This window comes from Tachypleus tridentatus, chromosome 7 (assembly GCF_004210375.1).
Source record: "Tachypleus tridentatus isolate NWPU-2018 chromosome 7, ASM421037v1, whole genome shotgun sequence".
In the NCBI taxonomy this organism is placed as follows: Eukaryota; Metazoa; Arthropoda; class Merostomata; order Xiphosura; family Limulidae; genus Tachypleus; species Tachypleus tridentatus.
This window is the reverse complement of record NC_134831.1, coordinates 10,631,689-10,654,105: the sequence shown is the minus strand read 5'-3', so window position 1 is coordinate 10,654,105 and position 22,417 is coordinate 10,631,689. Positions and strand designations below refer to the sequence as shown.

The window sequence follows — 22,417 nt, the reverse complement described above, 5'->3', positions numbered from 1 at the left end:
GTACAATAGCATGTTGGACAAACTGTTTCAAGTGCTGCTTGTAGGTGTGATTTAACAATATTAAAGGTCCTGATTGCAGACATTATCACTTACTAATATTTATACTCAGATTAATCACAATCAACTCTTTAAAAATATAACAGAACTGCATTATTTTCAATTATCATGTTTTATTCAAGAACCACCAAAATATTCCTTCAAAAATATGGCTTGCATAGTATTCAAACAAGTGAATACATCTTGAGCTAAAACAAATAATAAAATAATAATTCAACAAACATTCAAGTAGTGTAATATTTTATTGAAACTATTATTTATTTGAAAATGTAAACTTTGGGAGACTCATCATTAGCAAACATTTCCATGAAGGAAGTAAAACTTGGTACACAAAATAACAAATATTTACTTTAAAAATGTCAATAAACCCATCTTCCTAATGTAGTTTACAAAACCTGACAGATGTTTATACAAGTTCACACTCATTTGAGTTTAACTTACTATTGCATGTATGCAAAAAAAAAACTAAAAAAAAACTGAACAGATAGGAAAACTAAGTGTTGAAAAAATCTAATAACTAACTCTTAGGAAAAAACAACATACTGAAACCCAGTCAAGTTATAATACAATTAATGTCAAAAAAACAAACTAGTTACAATTATGCTGTTATAAATTTCAGTGTACAAAACCAAAACTTAAACCATACAACTTACTATATTATTGTACTTATTACTGTAAGGCAATAGCATGTTATAAATAACTACAGTAGTTATATTTTATTTACATAACTCATAAATGAAGTTGTTTGATTTCAAGAAACAAATGAAAGATGTATAATCTACTCATTTTACCATCAATTTCGTAAAAGGTTCATTGGCTGATTGGAGTGGTGTGACTAATTCAGTTACCCATGTAAATAAAGTGATTAATCAAACTTACGTTTGAATTAATTAATGCCATAAAAATAATTTAAATGAATGTTTCTAATTATTACCATTTTCAATAACTCTAATTATCTAAGTTTAATGTAATTAATTAATGAGCCCCATAATGAACTGGTTATCATTCAATTCCAGTGTTAAGTCAGCATTAGTGTATAACCAGAGTGACTGATAGTCTTAACTGTTGGAATCAAACTATTCTGCTTTTAGCAGAATTTCACACTGAACACAAGTTTTTATGAATAACATTAAAATCTTAAATATTCTATTCCTGTTTTCTAATCACTTGCCAGCACTTTATCATACCCATAAATTTAACACTTTCAAATTTTCTGAAGAATTAATTTTACCATTTATAGGTATTAACAGTACTGAAGTTTTTTCAACTTTCCTTCTAAAGAGCACAGTTACAGTTTAATGTTTGCCCTTAAATAATCAGCATCAGAAACTTACTTTCATGAATTTATTCCATATTTTTCAACTACACCAATAGCCTCTGTGATGCCAAATTTAAAATACATGATTTGTATAACACGAGACATGCCACCTTCAACCTGAGCTCAACACCTTCTGATATTTTGTTGAAAATTTAAATAACATTAAGTCTATAAGAAAGCTTTTGTACAATTATTGGACGGAATTATTTACCTTGAATGTTAAACAAAAACAATTTATAGCCTTGCTATTATTAATACCTCTAATATACTGTTTTACAAAAAAACACATACATAATTAAACTAGTGACTTGAATACAGTTCACTATAAGGTTGTTATATATAATGTTACTTTAAATAGTAACCTGTCATTAAGTGTTTTGTTATTCAACTGCCTCATTTTCTTTCTTTAACTACAGGAATGTTACATTGTGTTGACCATTTGTTTTAAAGAAAAAATATATAAACCTACATATTTGTTATCAACCAAGAAAATAATTTTAAGTTAATTCACTTGAAAAATGTACAGACATGTTCAGAAGTTAAATATTTGTGTAAATAAAAACTTAAAAAATACTTAATAATTAAACTTAAGTAACAATATTGTTTGTTAAACTTGTTTAGGACTAATATAGGGAACAACAGTAAACTTCAATACAGTAAGTTGTTGTATTTTATATACAACTATATCTTCAGTACTAATTTTCTGAAGTTAAAGTATCATTTTAACATTAATAATATTCAGCATAACAAATCTTATATAAAGATACTTTGATACAGTACCTTGATAACAACAAATAACTGTTAAAAGAACAGAACTAACAAAATACAATATTAAATACTCCAACTTTTAAAAGAAACAGGCACAAGATAAGGGTAGTACAATTAGATGTTTGGGAATACAACTGATTGTATCAAGACTTGCTTGTTTGATACATTTTCATCTTACTAAGTCCATCAGTTGGAGCCTCGTGTTTCTCGTTTCATAACTGACGTGAATATTCCCTCAACAGCTGGCCACATTTCTTCCCACAGTTCAAACAGCTGGATCAGAGTTAATAAAAAACAAATAATGCTTCAATACAGCCTGAAATATTTATTATTGATACAATAAATAGATCATAAAGTACACAAAATAATAACTTCTTAAAATTTCCATATCATCAAGAGAAAGGTAAAAGTATAATAAACAGATTTCTACCTTTTGGTGGCCCCCAGACTTTAAAGCTACTAATGACTTTAAAACTTGAGCAACTATTTCCATGTAGCAGTAAACTAATTGAGTTTCCATATGGATACAGTGGAGGGAGAAGTGGCTTCGTTTCTCTAGCTCTTCTGCTTGTTTCTCTGCTTCCTGCAACAGAAATATTTAATTAAAGTGGTAAATATAACAAGCTTACCCAAAAACCTTGAACCATAACTATGGATATGTCATAGTACTTAAAAGTATCTATACTGTACCATATCCATTTTATTAGACATTACAATGATTTTTAGTGTTGTGGAAAGTAGCCAAATAGAAAATATACTACTGTACTGAAAAATAAAAATTAAAACAAATTTAACTTCTATACCATTATTTTTCATTTGAGGCTTACAACAATATATTGAATTACACAATATATCATGATACACTGTGATTCTTGAATAATTATTTTAATATATTATAACAAAATACTTCACTGCATGTAACAGTTGCTTTTAATTCATCTATTAGGCTTTATGATCAATAATACATACCACAGTGCTCATTAAACCAGCAGCCAGCTTTGTTTTCATCCTATTGATGGCTTTTTGATGACCTAACACAACTTCAGAATCATGTCGATGACAAAGGTCCTGCAGCACAGTTTATTTTATTGTTACAAATAACAACATTAGTATTTAAAACAACAGTTTATTTTATTGTTACAAACAACATTAGTATTTAAAACAACAGTTTATTTTATTGTTACAAACAACAACATTAGTATTTAAAACAACAGTTTATTTTATTGTTACAAACAACAACATTAGTATTTAAAACAACAGTTTATTTTATTGTTACAAACAACAACATTAGTATTTAAAACAACAGTTTATTTTATTGTTACAAACAACAACATTAGTATTTAAAACAACAGTTTATTTTATTGTTACAAACAACAACATTAGTATTTAAAACAACAGTTTATTTTATTGTTACAAACAACAACATTAGTATTTAAAACAACAGTTTATTTTATTGTTACAAACAACAACATTAGTATTTAAAACAACAGTTTATTTTATTGTTACAAACAACAACATTAGTATTTAAAACAACAGTTTATTTTATTGTTACAAACAACAACATTAGTATTTAAAACAACAGTTTATTTTATTGTTACAAACAACAACATTAGTATTTAAAACAAAGTTTATTTTATTGTTACAAACAACATTAGTATTTAAAACAAAAGTTTACTTTACTCTTTATTGAATACCTTTTTCAACAAGCCAGCCATTATTTTACTGGCAGTAATCATGACATTTGTTTAAGACATCTTAGTTCACTACCTTACGGATAACAATGGTAATCTCTGTTGGCAAATTTAGTTAATACACTAACATTTTAATGTCTTCAGAACAATCTTGATTATAAAAGAATAATGATGGCACCTATCACTATGTATTCATTATCCTGAGAGAAAAAAGAATAGAGTCATTGTATGGCACTCAGTAAGCAAGTGTGTTGGTGTCAAATTAGCAGCTGTAGTATTACAGTACATGCATGTCACTTGGTATGTAAGTGTTTTTGTGTCACATTAGCAGCTGTAGTACAGTACATGTATGGCACTGTTTATGTAAGTGTATTAGTGTCAAGTTAGCAGCTATCAATTACTTGTTCACTATTCTGAGAAATAAAAGGATAACATGCTTTATGTTTTGTGTAAAAGTTTTGGAAAAATGAAATAAACTTCTAAATTGTCTTCATTGCCTTAAAATCATAACATCAGTTATCCTTGTTTAACTTATATTTCTAATAGTAGTCTATTAACAATCAAAACAACAAGTGAAACACTTTACCTTGTATGCTGACAATAGATCCAAAAATAAATTTAAATTTTCAACAATTTCTTCCTCTTCTCGCTGTGACTAAAAAAACATAACAGTAAAAACAACTCAAATACTACATTCAAACCAAGTAAAAAAGTATGACACACTGACATCAGACATTCTTAAAACACCACAAATGTTATCCAATTTACAGATGTGCCTTGTTAAACTTAGACCCAAAAACTTTAATTTCAATCATATAATTTATAATTCAAGTCTGGAAGTCTACTGTTTGGAAAACAGTTTTTAATCACTCCAGCAAAGGACAGTTTTATTATCTAAGTAGTAAAATCAAAGTCAATGACAGCAATCAACTAGTTATTTATTTACATTAGCATAAAACAATCACTACAAAGTAAGATACACTGTTTGGTGTCCAAGGATATTTTCTAATAATGTAAAGACAAAAGAAAGACAATTACATGTGTTAAATATATGATAAACTAAAATCAAAATTTTAATTATATTTTGTATTAAGGATAGTTATCAATTAAAGGTCTTCTTATGTCTTCTAATGAGATTTTTAAAGAAAATCATTTCAAATTTATTCCTCCAGAAAGAAAAAAAGCTGTTTAAGATAATATACAATTTATATACCTGGTTCACATGAGCAACAGAAACTGATGTGAACATTGGAAGTAGAGATTTCAAGCCCTTCCTCAGGAAGTCCCATGTCTCATTCCCACCAGACCCCCAGTCTGAGTCTGCACTTGTACTGTTGGCCAAAGAACTGAAAAAAAGGTTTATTATCCAGTATGTGAGAATTTATGTCTACACATTTCAAATATAACCTTCACAGTAAAAAAACATGAGTAAATGTTACACAAGCAGTCCTCATAACAACAAAAATCTAATTAAAACTAAATTATCAACTTAGTCCTTTGGTACAGACAAAATTTAACTATCATATAGATTTAATTAATTCTTTTGTAAGGACAAAAACTTAGCTATCACACACAAATTAAAACTAAATTATCAACATTACCTTAGTTCTTTTGTAAGGACATAAACTTGGCTATCACACACAAATTAAAACTAAATTATCAACATTACCTTAGTTCTTTTGTAAGGACAAAAATCTTAGCTATCACACAGGTCTAACTGAAACTAAACTATCAACATCACCTTAGTTCCTTTGTAAGGACAAAACTTAGTTATCACAGAGGTCTAACTGAAACTGAATTATCAACATTACCTTAGTTCTTTTGTAAGGACAAAAAACTTAGCTATCACACAGGTCTAATTAAAACTAAATTATCAACATTACCTTAGTTCTTTTGTAAGGACAAAAACTTAGCTATCACACACAAATTAAAACTAAATTATCAACATTACCTTAGTTCTTTTGTAAGGACAAAAACTTAGCTATCACACACAAATTAAAACTAAATTATCAACATTACCTTAGTTCTTTTGTAAGGACAAAAATCTTAGCTATCACACAGGTCTAACTGAAACTAAACTATCAACATCACCTTAGTTCCTTTGTAAGGACAAAACTTAGTTATCACACAGGTCTAATTAAAACTAAATTATCAACATTACCTTAGTTCTTTTGTAAGGACTAAACGTAGCTATCATACACATCAAATTAAAACTAAATTATCAACATTACCTTAGTTCTTTTGTAAGGACAAAACTTAGCTATCATACACATCAAATTAAAACTAAATTATCAACATTACCTTAGTTCTTTTGTAAGGACAAAACTTAGCTATCATACACATCAAATTAAAACTAAATTATCAACGTTACCTTAGTTCTTTCCCGAACAACAGAACATCAGAACCTTCTTCTTTACCTCTTTCTTTACTTCTTTCCATTGCATCTCGAACTCTGCTCACAATGCTATTAATCTGTTTCATCTGGTCTTTCGCCACAGTAAACTGGACTTCTGTATTTATTGGAACTAATTCCTTCAAGAAAACAGATAATTTGAGTAATATTGTCATGTAAGTGCTATCAACCAAAAATACATTTATACATACTAAGTTAATTATTTCACAGAGAGTGAATATAAAATATTCACAACCAAATCAAAGTACAAAGTTCAACATGGTTAATTCGCTTTTTCTGCTAGATGTTTAGTAAATTTTAAGCTCACTGGCTGTGTGCTTACCTGAGCATTCTTGGCAAGTTCACTGGTCATATACTCATCTACCAAGGAACGAAACTGTTCTTTGATCTTGTATTGCAAATCCTGGGGAAAAGTTTCTTAATGTTGAATTCAATAAATACAATTAAATATGAGCTTTTATATTCACATAAAATCACTACATTTGTATATCAGAATCTTTAAGTTAAAAAATTCTTAAGTAATATTACACTATACAATCTGTCATCATGAAAGTTTTTCATAACTCTTGATAATTATGTTTGATCAAAAGAATTTACTGAAAAGAAAAATCAAAACTTAACACAGTCTACTTAAGATTAACAATACTAATTAACACTAGCACACAAGAAGCACCAAGAAACACTCTAAGCAAAAGTCAACAAAATTATACAAACAATCTACATTTATTACCATACAAATGTTTCAGCTGTCTACCGTGTAAGCCAACAAAGTGAAGTTAACACAACTTATACAAACTATCTACATTTATCATACAAATGTTTCAGCTGTCTACCATTCGCAGTCAACAATGTAAAGTTAAAGATTATACAAGCTATCAATGTTTATTACAATACAAATGTTTCAGCTGTCTACCGTGTAAGCCAACAAAGTGAAGTTAACACAACTTATACAAACTATCTACATTTATCATACAAATGTTTCAGCTGTCTACCATTCGCAGTCAACAATGTAAAGTTAAAGATTATACAAGTTATCAATGTTTATTACAATACAAATGTTTCAGCTGTCTACCGTGTAAGTCAACAAAGTGAAGTTAACACAACTTATACAAACTATCTACATTTATCATACAAATGTTTCAGCTGTCTACCATTTGCAGTCAACAATGTAAAATTAAAGATTATACAAGTTATCAATGTTTATTACAATACAAATGTTTCAGACACGCAAGTGCTTTTAATCATAACACCAAAATCCATTTGCCTTTAGAGCTGTCAACTACTAACTGTGTATATTAAAAGTAATTTATAATGTTGATTTTTTTTGCATAAAAGATTTGTAATGTTTACTAAAATTCAAATTTTATGAAGATATATTGATTACTTTGAATGTTAAAGTATGTACATCTCCATGGTTACAAGTCGAAATGTTTACTAGATATATCACAAACCATTTGTATTAATTTAAGCTTCAACTAAACATTTTCAAATTCTTTCCTACATAATATTTAAACACACACAACTGGTGTTTAGAATTTTCAAGAGGGGTTTTAAACTTGTAGAAATATTTAATTCTCACTTACAGATCCAGCAAAAGTCATAAAAAAACTGACAAGTTTATCATCAGAAATTACAGGATGACGAGTAATCAAGGTGACGAATCTCTTCAGTCCTTTTCGTCTGTCCTCAATAAACTGTGAATCAGCTAAAAGAAAATGACATATACAAAGATTGTATACAGAATACTGATATACAACAATCTCTTCAAAACAAGGAGGATGTTGCCGGACTTTATGCTTTATAAAAATGACATAAAACATGCCACACTTTATACTGACTTCCACTATTTGTTTATACAGAAGACATGGAACACACCACACTTTATACTGACCTCCCACTGTTTGTTTATACAGAAGACATGGAACACACCACACTTTATACTGACCTCTCACTGTTTGTTTATACAGAAGACATGGAGCATACCACACCTTATACTGACCTCCCACTGTTTGTTTATATAGAAGACATAGAACACACCACACTTTATACTGACCTCCCACTGTTTGCTTATGTAGAAGACATGGAACACACCACACTTTATACTGACCTCCCACTGTTTGCTTATGTAGAAGACATGGAACACACCACACTTTATACTGACCTCCCACTGTTTGTTTATATAGAAGACATGGATTTATACTGACCTCCCACTGTTTGCTTATGTAGAATGGAATATACCACACTTTATACTGACCTCCCACTGTTTGTTTATATAGAAGACATGGAATATACCACACTTTATATTGACATCCCACTGTTTGTTTATACAGAAAACATGGAACATACCACACTTTATACTTAGAAAACATGGAACACACTACACTTTATACTGACACCCCACTGTTTGTTTACATAGAAAACATGGAACACACCACACTTCATACTGACACCCCACTGTCTGTTTATACAGAAGACATGGGACACACCACACTTTATACTAACCTCCCACTATTTGTTTACACAGAAGACATGGAGCATACCACACTTTACACTGACATCTCATGGTATGTTTACATAAAAGAAACTTTATACTGACCTCCCATTATTTTCTTGGGGGGCAGCTGTGGTACTGCCCTGAATGGAAATTTTTGTAGCAACATTTCATGAAAGGACACAAAGTCATTATACCTTCTTTGAACAACTGACTTGAATTTCTAGAAGATAAAATACACATTTTACAACTCTGTCTATGTTGACACATTATATAATTATATTTAAAATAATTTAATACTTAAATAACAAACCTGGTTAATAATCCCACTTTTCCTACTGTTAATAATTAAGACAGTATGACAATTGTGACAACTTAAAGTCACAAATGTTAATATTTAATTATGTTTTTCAGCTGTAGCTATATTTATTTATTATCATGAACATATTCTACCATTAACCTTGTGTGTACAGATAGAAGTCAAGGTGTACAGGTAATGACAGAGCTGGTTGGTTGGTTTGGTGTTTTACGGCACAAAGCAACAAGGCTATCTTCACCAAACGTGGTAAAAAGTTAAAGTAAAATTATTAAAATTCATGAAAATAAATTAGGGTAAAACAAAGTTTAATTTTTGAATTGAAAAAAGATAAATAGCATTAAATCCAATTTTTACATCTAGTCTACAGAGGTAAGAAAAACTACAGTAATACAAGTTATAAAGGACTTTCTGTAGCATAATTGTAATTATCATAACTTGCAGGAAGATGAACAGGTAAGTTTGACCAGCTTATGGTCAAAGATAAGCCTCAAGAACTTTGTCTCAGGGACCACAGGCAGCACAACTTCACTGATATGGAGTTCAGGATCAGGGTGAATACCCCATTGGCAGCAAAAGTGCATACAAATGATTTTAAAGAGAGAGAAGTTAAAGCCATTTGCTGTGATCCACTTCAGTAAACGATTGAGGGCAGTCTGTAGCTGCCACTCAATATACTTCATGTTCAATGACTGACATGAGATGTGAAAGTCTTTGGAGTTGTTCAGTGATGGCATTAATCTTTATACTGAAAAGTGTGACACTCAAAACACAGCTCTGATGGACTCCAAGTTCCTGTAGAAAAGAAAAGGAAAGTGTTGAACTCACACAAACTTGAAATCGCCTGTTCATTAAAAAATGTTTAATAAAAATTGGCAAATGGCCACGCAACCCATATAAATGGAGATCTCGCAAAATGTCATATCTCCAGGTTGTATCACGACCCTTCTAAATGTCAAAAAATACTGATACAAGATGTCGTTTGAGAAAGGTTTCTCTGGTTGACTATTTTTTTTTTTTAATTTCACGCAAAGCTACTCAAGGACTATCTGGGCTAGCTGTCCCTAAATTAGCAGTGTAAGACTAGACGGAAGGCAGATAGTCATCACCACCCACCGCCAACTCTTTGGTTACTCTTTTACCTACGAATAGCAGGATTGACCATCACATTATAATGCCCCCATGGTTGAAAGGGCGAGCATGTTTGGTGTGATGGGGATTAGAACCCACGACCCTCAGATTACGAGTCGAACATCTTAACTAACCTCGCCATGCAAAGCCCTCTGCTTCACATTTTAAGTCAAATCAGGTGGTCCATGGTGGAGCACTGTTGTCGGAACTAAAACTGGGTAGGCGAGAGGAGGTTGTTTGATTCGAGAAACCAAGCAAGACGAGCATTAACCATCCGCTCTAAGGCCTTACAGAGACAGCTTGTCAAAGCAATTAGACGGTAGTTTGAAGGAATCCTTTCCAGACTTAGAGAAAGGTAGGACAATAGCCTGGCACCAGGCATCAGGAAAACATTCTCCTGCCAGATCCAGTTAAAAACAATCAGAAGAATAGCAAGAGAAGCAGGAGATAGATGGCGCAGCATGTCATAGTGTATATCATCAGGTATGACCGATGTACTGCCAAACCGATGAAGGGCCAGTTTGAGATCCACCAATGTAAAGGGACAATTATAGTCATAGAGACAATAAGCTCGAAAGGAAAGAGGTGATTGCTCTACCCAACTCTTGATAGCCAAGAAGGTGGAGGAAGAAGCAGAAGTGTTAGATACCCAGCAAAAGCTTTCACCTAGAGTATCAGCAACGCTCCAGGTATCAGCTACTTCCTGGACATCAGAGAGCAAGATTGAGAGGGGGACAGAATTATAATGCCCACTAACCTTTCGAATCTTGTCCCATATGGCTTTGGAACTGGTGGTAGAAGATATGCTGGTTGTGAACTTAATCCAAGAGTCCTTCTGGCTTTGATGTCTTATCCATCGAACATGTGCACAGGCCTGCTGAAAATCAATGCAGTGTGAGAGTGTAGGATACCTATGAAGAGTATCCCAGGCCAATTTTACAACATTCTGTGCTATGTGGCAGGCAAGATTACACAACAGATGAGGATATCATGGAAAACGTGCCATGATTTTACTTTGAGTAGCTGCCTGTATAATACAGTCAAGGTCTATTAATGACTTACAAATGATGGCAGGATCAAGTTCTGCAAAGGCAGTGAAAGAGAGAGTTTGCTTGATCCAGCTTCCACTGAGGCGAACGGGTCAGGTGGCACTGACCATGGTCAGTCTCTCTCAAAATTATAGGAAAATGACACTGCCATGTGGATTATTGTCAACCCTCCATGAAAAGTGAGAGAGTAGTGAAGGGGAGAAGATTGAGAGATCAATAGCAGTAAAGGATAGACTAGGAGCATGAAAATAAATAGAAAAACCACTATTGAAAAGAGAAAGGTTGTGATCAGAGAGCATATGCTCTGCAGAATGACCCCTCCCATTAATCTCAACACTTCCCCAGAGGGGATGATGTACATTAAAGTCCCTGTAAAATAACAACTGTTCAATGAGAGCATCAAGGTCTGATTGATCATAGGTCTCTCCAGGTAACAGGTAGAGAGAACAAACAGTGATGGTACAACCCAAGGAAACATGGATGGCAGCCTCCATGGGTGTGTCGACTGGCAAAGATAGGGTGGGCACATGTTGATCAACCAACAGTGCCACCCCTCCCTCTGTACAAAGAAAACTGCCAAAAGGTGACTGTATTGGCAGGTTTCAGAAATGTTTCCTGTAAGGAAAGACATACAGGATGGTAGGAAGCAATCAGTGCTTTGATGCCATCCAGATTAGAACATAAACCTCGACAGTTCCATTGTATCAAGGTGGCCATTTTTATTTATGTGTAGATGAATTGGGTGGAGAGCCCTTTTGTTTACAGTCTTTATTCAAGGAAGGTCTGTTAACTTCCAAGGATCCTACCCTGGGCCAATTGGACAGGTCTTTGCTGTTGGAAGAGAATTCCAGCATTTGAGAACGTGAATGAATGATCATTTTGGATCGTGGGGTGAGAGAAGATGTATCCGAGGAAATGCCTGTACCCAGAACCAAAGGAAGTGGATCTTGGGATGTGCTGAAATGTATGTTAGGGACAGAGATGGGTGTTGAAGTTGTTTCATCAACTTTAACCATGGAAGTGAAATGACTTTTCATTTGGTTTGAGAACGACTCTTTTGGAGGCGCAGAGAGATCCGTCTGCACTCCCACTGTAGTAGTGGAACAAAGTGCAGCAGCATACATACAAGATGAAGTGATGGACAACAACTTTTGAGCCTCGGGGTAACTAATGTTTTGAATCATTTTTAAATGTTGCACCTCTTTTTTTTCTTCCAGCCATTTAGGGCAAGAACAAAAGTAGGAGTGAAAGCCATTACAATCAATGCAATGAGGGTCTGCTTCACATTCATAGGCATTGTGGTCCTTGTCACCACAATGAGCACAATCAAGGAACCATGACATTATGTCTTCGAGTGACTAAACCGTTATAACTGGAAGTATCGGAGAGGGTTTGGAATGTATGGCCATACCCTACAATTAAGATAACCTGCCTTGATGGTGATGTAAATGTCAGAATGAGGACATTGGTCAGCATCATAATTCCATCTTTGCGAGTGGAGATGCACCTCCCTGCAGAAACTCCTTGAGTGTAGAAATCAGTGAGAACCTCTGAATCAGGGATGTTCTTCAAATCCCTCTCAACAAGAACTCCTCATGATGAATTCAAAGTAGCATGAGGCATAACCTCAATAGGTATATCCCCAATTGCCTTTGAGATGTGGATGTTTCCATCAATACGTGACCAGAGCAAAGCTTCTTTACTAACTTTGGAGAGCCAGCAAGTCCCTCTAGTTCATTATGAATGAAAAAGGGAGATATCTGCCCTAAGGTTTTGTCTCAAAGAGAATGTAGTATAAGAAAACGAGGTACAGGTGTTACAGATGTTGAAAATTACTGCTTGGAATCAAGATGTGATCATTTACCTATGGATTATTTGTTCACTATTTTTTTAAGTTTTTATTTGGAGGATCCATAATAGAAAAAGAATATTTCTGTGCCCACTGACCTCACCCATCATGGAGCCCTACGAGGGGACGCACTACAATGCCAATCAAGGACACTGCAGCAAAGCCAGGGTTTCATGAGCACTATACCCAAACACCAGCATCAGATGCAATTTCCTTTGTACTAATTTGGTTTAACTTAATAAAACTTTCTTGATTAGCTCCTTTAAAATGTTCTTTTAAAGTCCATTGCTTTGCAGATGGAAACACACTCCAATGTACATACATGTACTCTAAGGAAACATTTGTAACCATTCAACAGAGTAATCTCAGACTTTACAAAGGCTAGTTTTAGGTTTACATGACTTATATGTACTTTTCATTTTTAATTAGATTCAGACCTGGTAAGTGTATTTTAAATGAGACCATAATTCAGAAAACTGCACTCTCAAACTAAATCCAGATTATTTGCTGCAAACTTAAGTTCAACTCTTCCTAAGGAAAGGAATTTTTAGAAATAAAAATACAGACAGTATTAGTTAGGAAGAAAGGCTTTGCTAAAATAATTATATCCTTAGGTCGAGAACCTTACTACAATCATAAAGAATCATGTAAGAAAATATCTAACAGTTTCAGAAACACAAGTTTGCATTTAGAGTTTAGTTCATAAAAGCAGACAAATAACTGGAAATTGTAAAAAAATGATTAATATTAAATTTATAAATCTTATTTCAATATATGAAATGTTTACCTCCCATATTACTTTGTCACAGCTGTTTTGTATAGAGAAACTTAATTAGGGTAGCACAATTATTTTAAAGAACATCATGAAACTCAGTTTCTGTTCTTTTATTAGTTACCTGACTAGTCACTTCATACTCTACATGTTTCAAAAACAATCCTTTTTTTTCTGGCACTACTGTCACTTCCACAGTTTCTAATGCACAAATCTCTTCAAATGTCATGCCCAGCCTGGTGGGGTTTCTTTCACGTCGTAACCGTATACTAGTAGCCCGCAAGTCAGCCAAATCACCAAGAGAGGGTTTGGGAAGTTCTTTAGTGTAGAATAAAGTGCAAGTGAAATAATTCAATCCCTTCTAGTATACAAATTACATAAAAACAGCTACATATCTTACACTAAATTTTAACATTCACTACAAACAACTGCATGTCTTAAACCAAAATTTAACATTCACTACAAAGAAGATTAAGTCTATATCCATAAAATATATCTTTGTAACAATTAAATAGTGAAGTTTAACCTTCTAAACAGAATAAGCTATCCTCTTACTAACATACTAAAGTTTAATTTTATGTTATTAATTCATAACACAAAAATCTAATCAGAAACAATTAAAATTGAAAATAGGTAATTCACTTGTTTAATCTAGTTTACACTATAACAACCAATGTTCATGAACACTGACATTAGTGATCTAGATGTTAGGTACAATGTATGTCATATTTGAGCCTATCTGATGACACCTAGCACTGGGTGAAAGGTTCTGCTGTACTAGCTATGACATATTAATTGTGGTTAAAATGTTAATAATATCCACCTTTTCTTTCACTCATTGGTTTTAAGAATTTGGGACCCCTCGTACTGTATGTTGTTACAGTGCAAAGTTTCTTATAGTTAATACGGATGACATAGTTAATTATTAGTAACTATTATAACTATTGATTTTAACAATACCAATATCTTTACTCATGAGGTTAGGAAAACACTGAAATAAAAACTATAACACCAACACTCTTGAAAAGTAGACTTGTACAGGGAATTAGAAAAACCAAAAAACTAGCTCCCAATTTTATGTAGAGACTCTCCATTTATATACACTAAATGTCTTGGGGCACCATCCATGAATTGTGGTCACACAGAATCTACATCAGTTAACAGCTGATTTAACATGCATTCAAAAACTGAAACCACTTTTATTAACCATAACAAAATATCATTAAAACAAGTACCAATAAGAAGCTCCATCAGAGAGATTATACAGCATATAACACAGTATTATGCAGTAATGTAGTTATGCTGAAAGTTTACAATTAAATCTTTCTAGAAGTTCACTTACCTTCTCCAGCAAAGTTCTGGAGTATCTTATCACTGACTGTCTTCCCTTGCTGAGCAAAACCTGTCAGAGCAAGAGCTTTATATAACCCAATCCGGTTCAAGTATCCCTGTCCAGAGTCTGCAATCTCCCATATCTATAATAAAGATATTAACAGAAATTATTTCTGTTAATAACAAACAGTTACAGAATTACATTGAAAAAATAAATTATTCTAGTATCATGAAATGGATGGATTTGAAGTTTTAAAAGTTTTCTGGTCTTTTAAATATAAAAATAATATAAAAGAAAAAATGCAGGTCAAGTTTTAGAGAGGGGGGTTTCATGCAGGCCAAGTTTGAGAAGTGGGAGAGTTGCTTAAAACAAGAAAATTATCTATTCTCTACTAAACTAGAACATGATGAAGAAACGAAGAAAACAACAGGGGTACTGTTTCAGAGAGTTATACTATTACTGTGAAATCCTCTTCAGTAGACTATAGAAGATTTGATAACATTTTTATTCTAAAGTTGACAGGTTATGCATTTACTGTGGGTATACTATAGCATTTATTAACAAAAGTTGTACAAGACAATTATATCTACAAGACTGGTGTCTTGTTAAGTATATACTGTATCAAACAATGTGGTTTGAAATGTGAAAACTTTTTCAGTTTCTTTGTTTTGATCTGACCAAACACAATCACCCACAAAGTATTTATCACAAAATTTCCACCCTGTGACATTATCCAACCTAGTATCCACAAGTCTTAGCAGTAATGAGAGGTGACCCTATCCAACACTGTATCGTCCAGTCTTAGTGGCCAAGTGAAGTGACACTATCCAATCCTGTATATTCATACATTAGCACCAAATAAATATTTTAATATGTGTAACATGTAAGATAGTGTACACTGAAGTGTTTTAACCTGGTAAGTACAAGTCATTATCTTTTTCAAGTTCATAAATTTAACAATTTTGTACTTATATGCTTACATTATGATAATTCCTATACAAGCTTACACATACCTGGGTTAATGTTTGTATTGGAAGACTTGACTTAACTAACAGCTTAATAAAGATTTCCTGATCGATCCGAGTCTCCGAACCAGGACAAAGAATGTCATAAATCTGCCGATACATAGGAGGAACAGAGCCTGTAGAAATACAAACATTAATAGTAAACAATCACCACTGTTCTGTTAGATACACACAGTTTCATGATTTCTTGGATGGTATGTGTGGGTTGGCAGAACAAGTTACAGAGCAGTATACAATTTCTAATAATTTCAATTATTAAAGAATTAAAAGGAACAAATAAAATTGAACATTTCACACTTCATTTACAACTATGTCGGAACATTTTGGTTAGACCCTACATTTCGAATTGGCTATCAAGTTATAAAATCATAATTATTCTAAAGATTGTGTCGAACTTTGATCCTGGAATAACAAATTGTACTTTAATGTTGGAAATTTTCATATCTTTATCAACTAAAAAACCAAAAAAGGAAACCATGTCATACACTAATATAAACCCAACAACTTTAATCACACCACAGATATACAGATATATGTCTTCTGACTTAACTTGAATGTTATACAACTTCTTTCAAATTACTGAAAACATCTTTTAATATTCACTCAGAAGATGCTAACAGTTATGCAAATGAAATACAAAAACTAAAATAAAGAATATTTTTATTCTTAGCACAAATATTATCTTTCACTAAGACAGATTCAATAAATGTTTTGTACATTCAAAGACGACTCAAGAAAACACTTTATCAAAACCATCCGAGGTTTTATACAACACTACACCACTATAAAGTTCTATAGTACACTGCACCTTGATGAATACTATCTCACAATGAGTATCAGCACAAGAAAAATCAATAATGGAAAAAATGTATATTTCAGCACAAATAATGTACTATTTATTTCATGATAAATACTAACATAAAACATCTATATAAAGAGATTTTGAACATAAATCATGCACTATATTTCATAATAAATATTAACAGAAAACATACATATAGATTTTGAACATAAATCATGCACTATTTATTTCATAACAAATATTAATAGAAAACATCCATATATACAGAGATTTTGAACATAAATCATGCACTATTTATTTCATGACAAATATTAATAGAAAACATCCATATAAACAGAGATTTTGAACACAAATCATGCACTATTTATTTCATGACAAATATTAATAGAAAACATCCATATAAACAGATTTTGAACATAAATCATGCACTATTTCATGACAAATATTAACAAAAAACATCCATATAGATTTTGAACATAAATCATGCACTATTTATTTCATGACAAATATGAAAACATATATAAACAGATTTTGAACATAAATCATGCACATTTCATGACAAATATTAACACATCATATAGAGATTTTGAACACAAATCATGCACTATTTCATTATGAATAGAAAACATCCATATAAACACATTTTGATTATGCACTAACAAAATTAACATCCATATAAACAGATTTTGAACATAAATCATGCACTATTTCATGACAAATATTAACAGAAAACATCTATATAAAGTGAGATTTTGAACAAATGCTGTACCTCTTTATACTACAGTGGAGCCCCTCACTAATGACCCCCTTGCTAACGACTTCCCCTGTCATACGACCGGAAAATTTTTGATGGTACCGTGTTTGCATTAAATTGACCCCTCGTGGACGACTTCCCCTCAAACGCGACTAACGACCTACCAAATTGAACAATTTTGATTATTTTACCTCTCACTAACGACTAAGTGACATTATTATGTGGCATATTCTGTGAAGTTACATAGCAGTCTGCCTTCTCATTTATGGCATATTACAAATGAGTAATTATTTCATAGTTAAACAGTATTACGTAATCTACTTCAACAATAAATCTATTTCCAGTGCGTTGAATCGAAAAGAAGATTAATTTTCATTGGTAAATTAATCTTATTCTCAATGCGCTCAGTGCGCTTATTCTATAGTACATAATGAATTAGGAACACTAAATCGGATTATTTAACAGACAGGATTAGTGTGCATAATATGAAGATTCCTCATAACACAGACTCATTTTTCACCATAATGTTGAAGAGAAAGTTGCTTAACTTAGAAGAGAGAGTTTCCGTCATTAAACGACACGACAAAGGGGAAACTGCAATAAAAATCGCCACGGATCTTGGAGTTGGTAAAACCCAAATAAAGACAATCATTAAAGAGAAAGAAAAAATTTTGGAAAAGTGGGAAACAGGCAAAAATCCAGAAAAAAAGTAGAACAGGAGAAGATGCTTATACGACCAGTTGGATGAAAAGGTATGGCAGTGGTTTGTGAATACAAGATCCAGGAATCTACCAATTACCGGGAAACTAATTCAAGAAAAAGCATTAATATTGGCATCTCAGTTTGGCAATAAATACTCCATACCCTTAATATGAACAGAGACTGATTGCCTATTATAAAAACGTACATAATTTAAATCTTGGTAACGAATTGGGTATCCACCCCTCACTAACGACTCCCCCTCATTAACGACCTTTTTGTTGAGGCATTTTTGAAGTCGTTAGTGAGGGGCTCCACTGTATATGAAAATGATACTGAGTGAAGAAAACACTGTAATAACTTGTAATTGTTAGACATTCAGTATTGAACAGATAACAACAGCCTAATGATAACATCATAGTTGGCTAAGGTTTTACAACATCCACAAGTTCCATACAATACCATTACTCAACAGGTAAGCTAAATACTGAAAACAACATGAAGTGTTAAGTTTAGCATCATGGACTTTATTTTCTGTTGATCTTTAAACCAGAAAGTGAAGTTCATTACACCATATGATCTCAAACCTGATGTCCACACTCAGCCATCTAACAAAACTGATACTAGCCACGTATCGATTAACTTATTTCATTTAATGTATACAATCCTACCAAGTCAATTCCACCCCACTTCCAACTAACACTCCCTCTCACTACATATACTCTAGTGTTTGTTCTGTTCTAGAAATATTTTTAAATATTCAACATATTTGTGGATTTCTCATAAGGCTTGTTTACATACCAAAGTTTAAATCAGCAGCCATTTTCTGATGTTCAGCTGGATCAAGGCTACAAACTTATCATTGTTGAATAACTATCCAATTTCTTCCAATAGAGTTCTACAAATGACCACAAAAAATATTTCAGTCACTGCATGTACCAATAATTTAACTGTTTTAAAATGCAAAACAAAATTTTATTTGTAACAAAATTACTGCATACTAAGTTTTGCACATAAAAAAATCTATGTCTAAGTTTTCAAAAACACCAACCTCACACATATCCTGAATTAAAGATTTGTTTTATCTCAATAGTTTTCAAAAATTACATAATTGCAGAAAAGAAGTGGTAATAGAACCAACTGTAGGTCGCCAATATTACAATAATTTGGTTAATCTGAAACAATAAAGTTTAAAAACTAGTAGTTTATCTGTTCCTTCCTTTTGTTTTATATTCTAACCTGTCCATCACAAACATTTAGCTCCTCCATACAAAAGCAAACAAAAAACAAAAAACTGACAGAATATTCATATGTACCTCATAATGGTGTTTCACTGTATTTATATTTTAGTTGTACACTACTTAAACTATTCCCTGGTATTCAAAAGGTTAAGAAACTCTTCTAACTAACTACTTATATGAATATTATTTATACATGCTGCAAATTTATGTTTGTGATGACTGATTAAATTTATCATCACTACAATTACTTTTGATACACTTGTCATTTCTATTTCAAAAAAAATTGTTAGTGTTGTAGCTCCATTTAAAATGTTCATGAAAGTTCATAAATTATATCAGCACAGCATATTCATTTCAACAAGTCTTTTTGCAAATTATCAGGTTTTCCAATTTTCAACTCTTACCAAAAATACCTTTGTGCTGTACCTAAGTATATTGATACCATGAATACCTTTGTGTTGTACTAAGTATCTTAAGATTTACTTAGCTTCAAATCAGAATATTCTATATCAATCACAAGGCTTCAATAAAGAAAGAACATTGCATTTCAATTCCTTCTTTATAAAAATCTCAAGAAAATTATGCCATTTCCTAACATCTAGTTTAAGAACTACACCACCTTTATGTATGAATGGGATTTAATAAACTTTCAATTTTATCTTTTTCTTTTCTAGTAATGCTAGAAAAATTATTTATATCTGCATTTTATTTAAGTGTTTGATATTTAGTTTTGTTTTGCAGGTGGAATAAATTCCATATTCTGAGAAGAGCCACACCTAGGAAAAAAATATTGGTGATAGTTTCTTACTCTATTAATTACAAAAATAATAAACTACACGTTAGTATTCCACAATAACAAAGTGTGTCATACAATTTAAGACTCAGATTCAGCAAATTTTAAATGCTATGTCTGACAATGAATCTTAAATTGTTCAAACATAAATTGCAGCTAGAATAAGATTTAAAATGGACTTCACATGTTTAAGTTAAAGGTGATTGAACATTAAATGACTCACAAGTTAGACTGCAGAATAGATCTATTAATAAATAATATTAATTATCAAAATATTAATGTGCTAGTAATATTACTAGTAGTGGTCTTTCAGTTAGCGAGTGTTAAGCCTACGTTTGACCATTCAAGTCGCCAAATTACGGAACAAAACATGCACTGCTATCAAGGAAACTTATCTTTGAAAATATAACATAAAGAAAGAAATCTTAATAGTAGTATCATATTGCGGTAAAGTAAGAGATCAGCGTATTTTAACATTCTAGCCAAAACAAACTGTAACTTAGCCTTATGAAGTTAGTAGAAAGCAGATGTAATTCACTAACTGTATCGATTTATTGGCAGAAATGACATTATTTAATACTACCTTTAATATTTTACCAACGTTACTATTGCTTCAATTTGAATCCCAACGTCATTGTTATTACCACTAAAATACATTCCAGTACTAAACCTTATCCTTTCCTTAGAAGAAAAGAGTAAACGCCCCTCTACCAGATATGACAACAAACCTCTTTATTTTAATTATTAGGGAATATTGTTAAATAACATTTCTAAAAGAGAAATAATACAATATATATCTAAATATTACAAAATTATATTTTAAAGACTAGAATGCGTATTATATAGAAAGATAAATCATTTAACTCTACATTATATTACCATTATTAAACAAAACAATAGCGATACAGCGGTAAGTCTACGGATTTGCATCGCTAAAATCAGGGGTTCGATTCCCCTCGGTGGGCTCAGTAGATAGCCTGATGTGGTTTTACTATAAGAAAACACACACACACATAAGAAAGAAAATAAATATTAAGGGTTTGTACTGCATTTGGTTTAGTTTTCAGCTGGCTATATGGGTGTGAAAATCCAAGGGGATCTTTTGAGTGTCGCTCATTTTTCCATCGAAAACGTAAAAACGTGTACTTTAACTTTTTAGATACAGAAGTTTAGTATAGAGTTTTCTAACAAGATTTTGTTACTTTTAATTTTTTGTAAATATAAGAATTGGGCAAGCATAAACACTATGTAGCACACCAGATGCTTGCGTCAATAGTACAACAGAGATCTGATGATTATATTCCAAATAGAATCCGCGGTTTCATACGCAGTGTGCAGTTAATATACGCGATTTTTTGTTATGGATTATTTTGTGTGTTTATAAGTAAATTAATTTTTCGATACTGATTCAACTTGCAACAAAAATTACTCTATAGTGATTAAAGTTCAATTTTTATTTCATAGTGAATTTTTTTGTTAACTCAAAGCTGTACCATAGTCTATCTGTGTTGTATCCACAATAAATGTTCTACAGCAGAATCACGCCATAGTATGTCTTTTAGCTGGTGAAATTTTAGTATTCCTTTGTTTACGCTGAACTTTTCTGTTGTTTCTCAGGATTTGTAGTGTATACTGCAAGAGCTTAGAAATCTTGAGGATAAAGTTACATATAAAAAGGCCTACCTTACTCTTCATTGTTTGTTTGTTTTTGAATTTCGCACAAAGCTACTCGAGGGCTATCTGTGCTAGCCGTCCGTAATTTAGCAGTGTAAGACCAGAGAGAAGGTAGCTAGTCATCACCACCCACCGCCAACTCTTGGGCTACTATATAACCAACGAATAGTTGGTCACATTATAACGCCCCTACGACTGAAAGGGCGAGCATGTTTGGCGCGACGGGGATGCGAACCCGCGA

General features: G+C 32.2%; 1 protein-coding gene across 1 annotated transcript; it reads right to left on the bottom strand.

Annotated features, from left to right (window-relative positions):
• Positions 1–153: 153 nt before the first annotated feature.
• Positions 154–21,237, bottom strand: LOC143257917 (sorting nexin-8-like). The gene is made up of 14 exons (XM_076516963.1): positions 21,086–21,237; positions 19,270–19,366; positions 16,202–16,329; positions 15,198–15,330; positions 13,980–14,173; positions 8,844–8,961; positions 7,831–7,952; positions 6,570–6,650; positions 6,206–6,366; positions 5,048–5,180; positions 4,421–4,489; positions 3,113–3,211; positions 2,574–2,726; positions 154–2,416 (listed from the first exon to the last, which is right to left on the bottom strand). Exons 2-14 carry the CDS (start codon positions 19,289–19,291, stop codon positions 2,330–2,332), a joined length of 1,500 nt encoding a protein of 499 aa, XP_076373078.1. The 5' UTR covers positions 19,292–19,366; positions 21,086–21,237; the 3' UTR covers positions 154–2,329.
• Between the last annotated feature and the right edge of the window lie 1,180 nt (positions 21,238–22,417).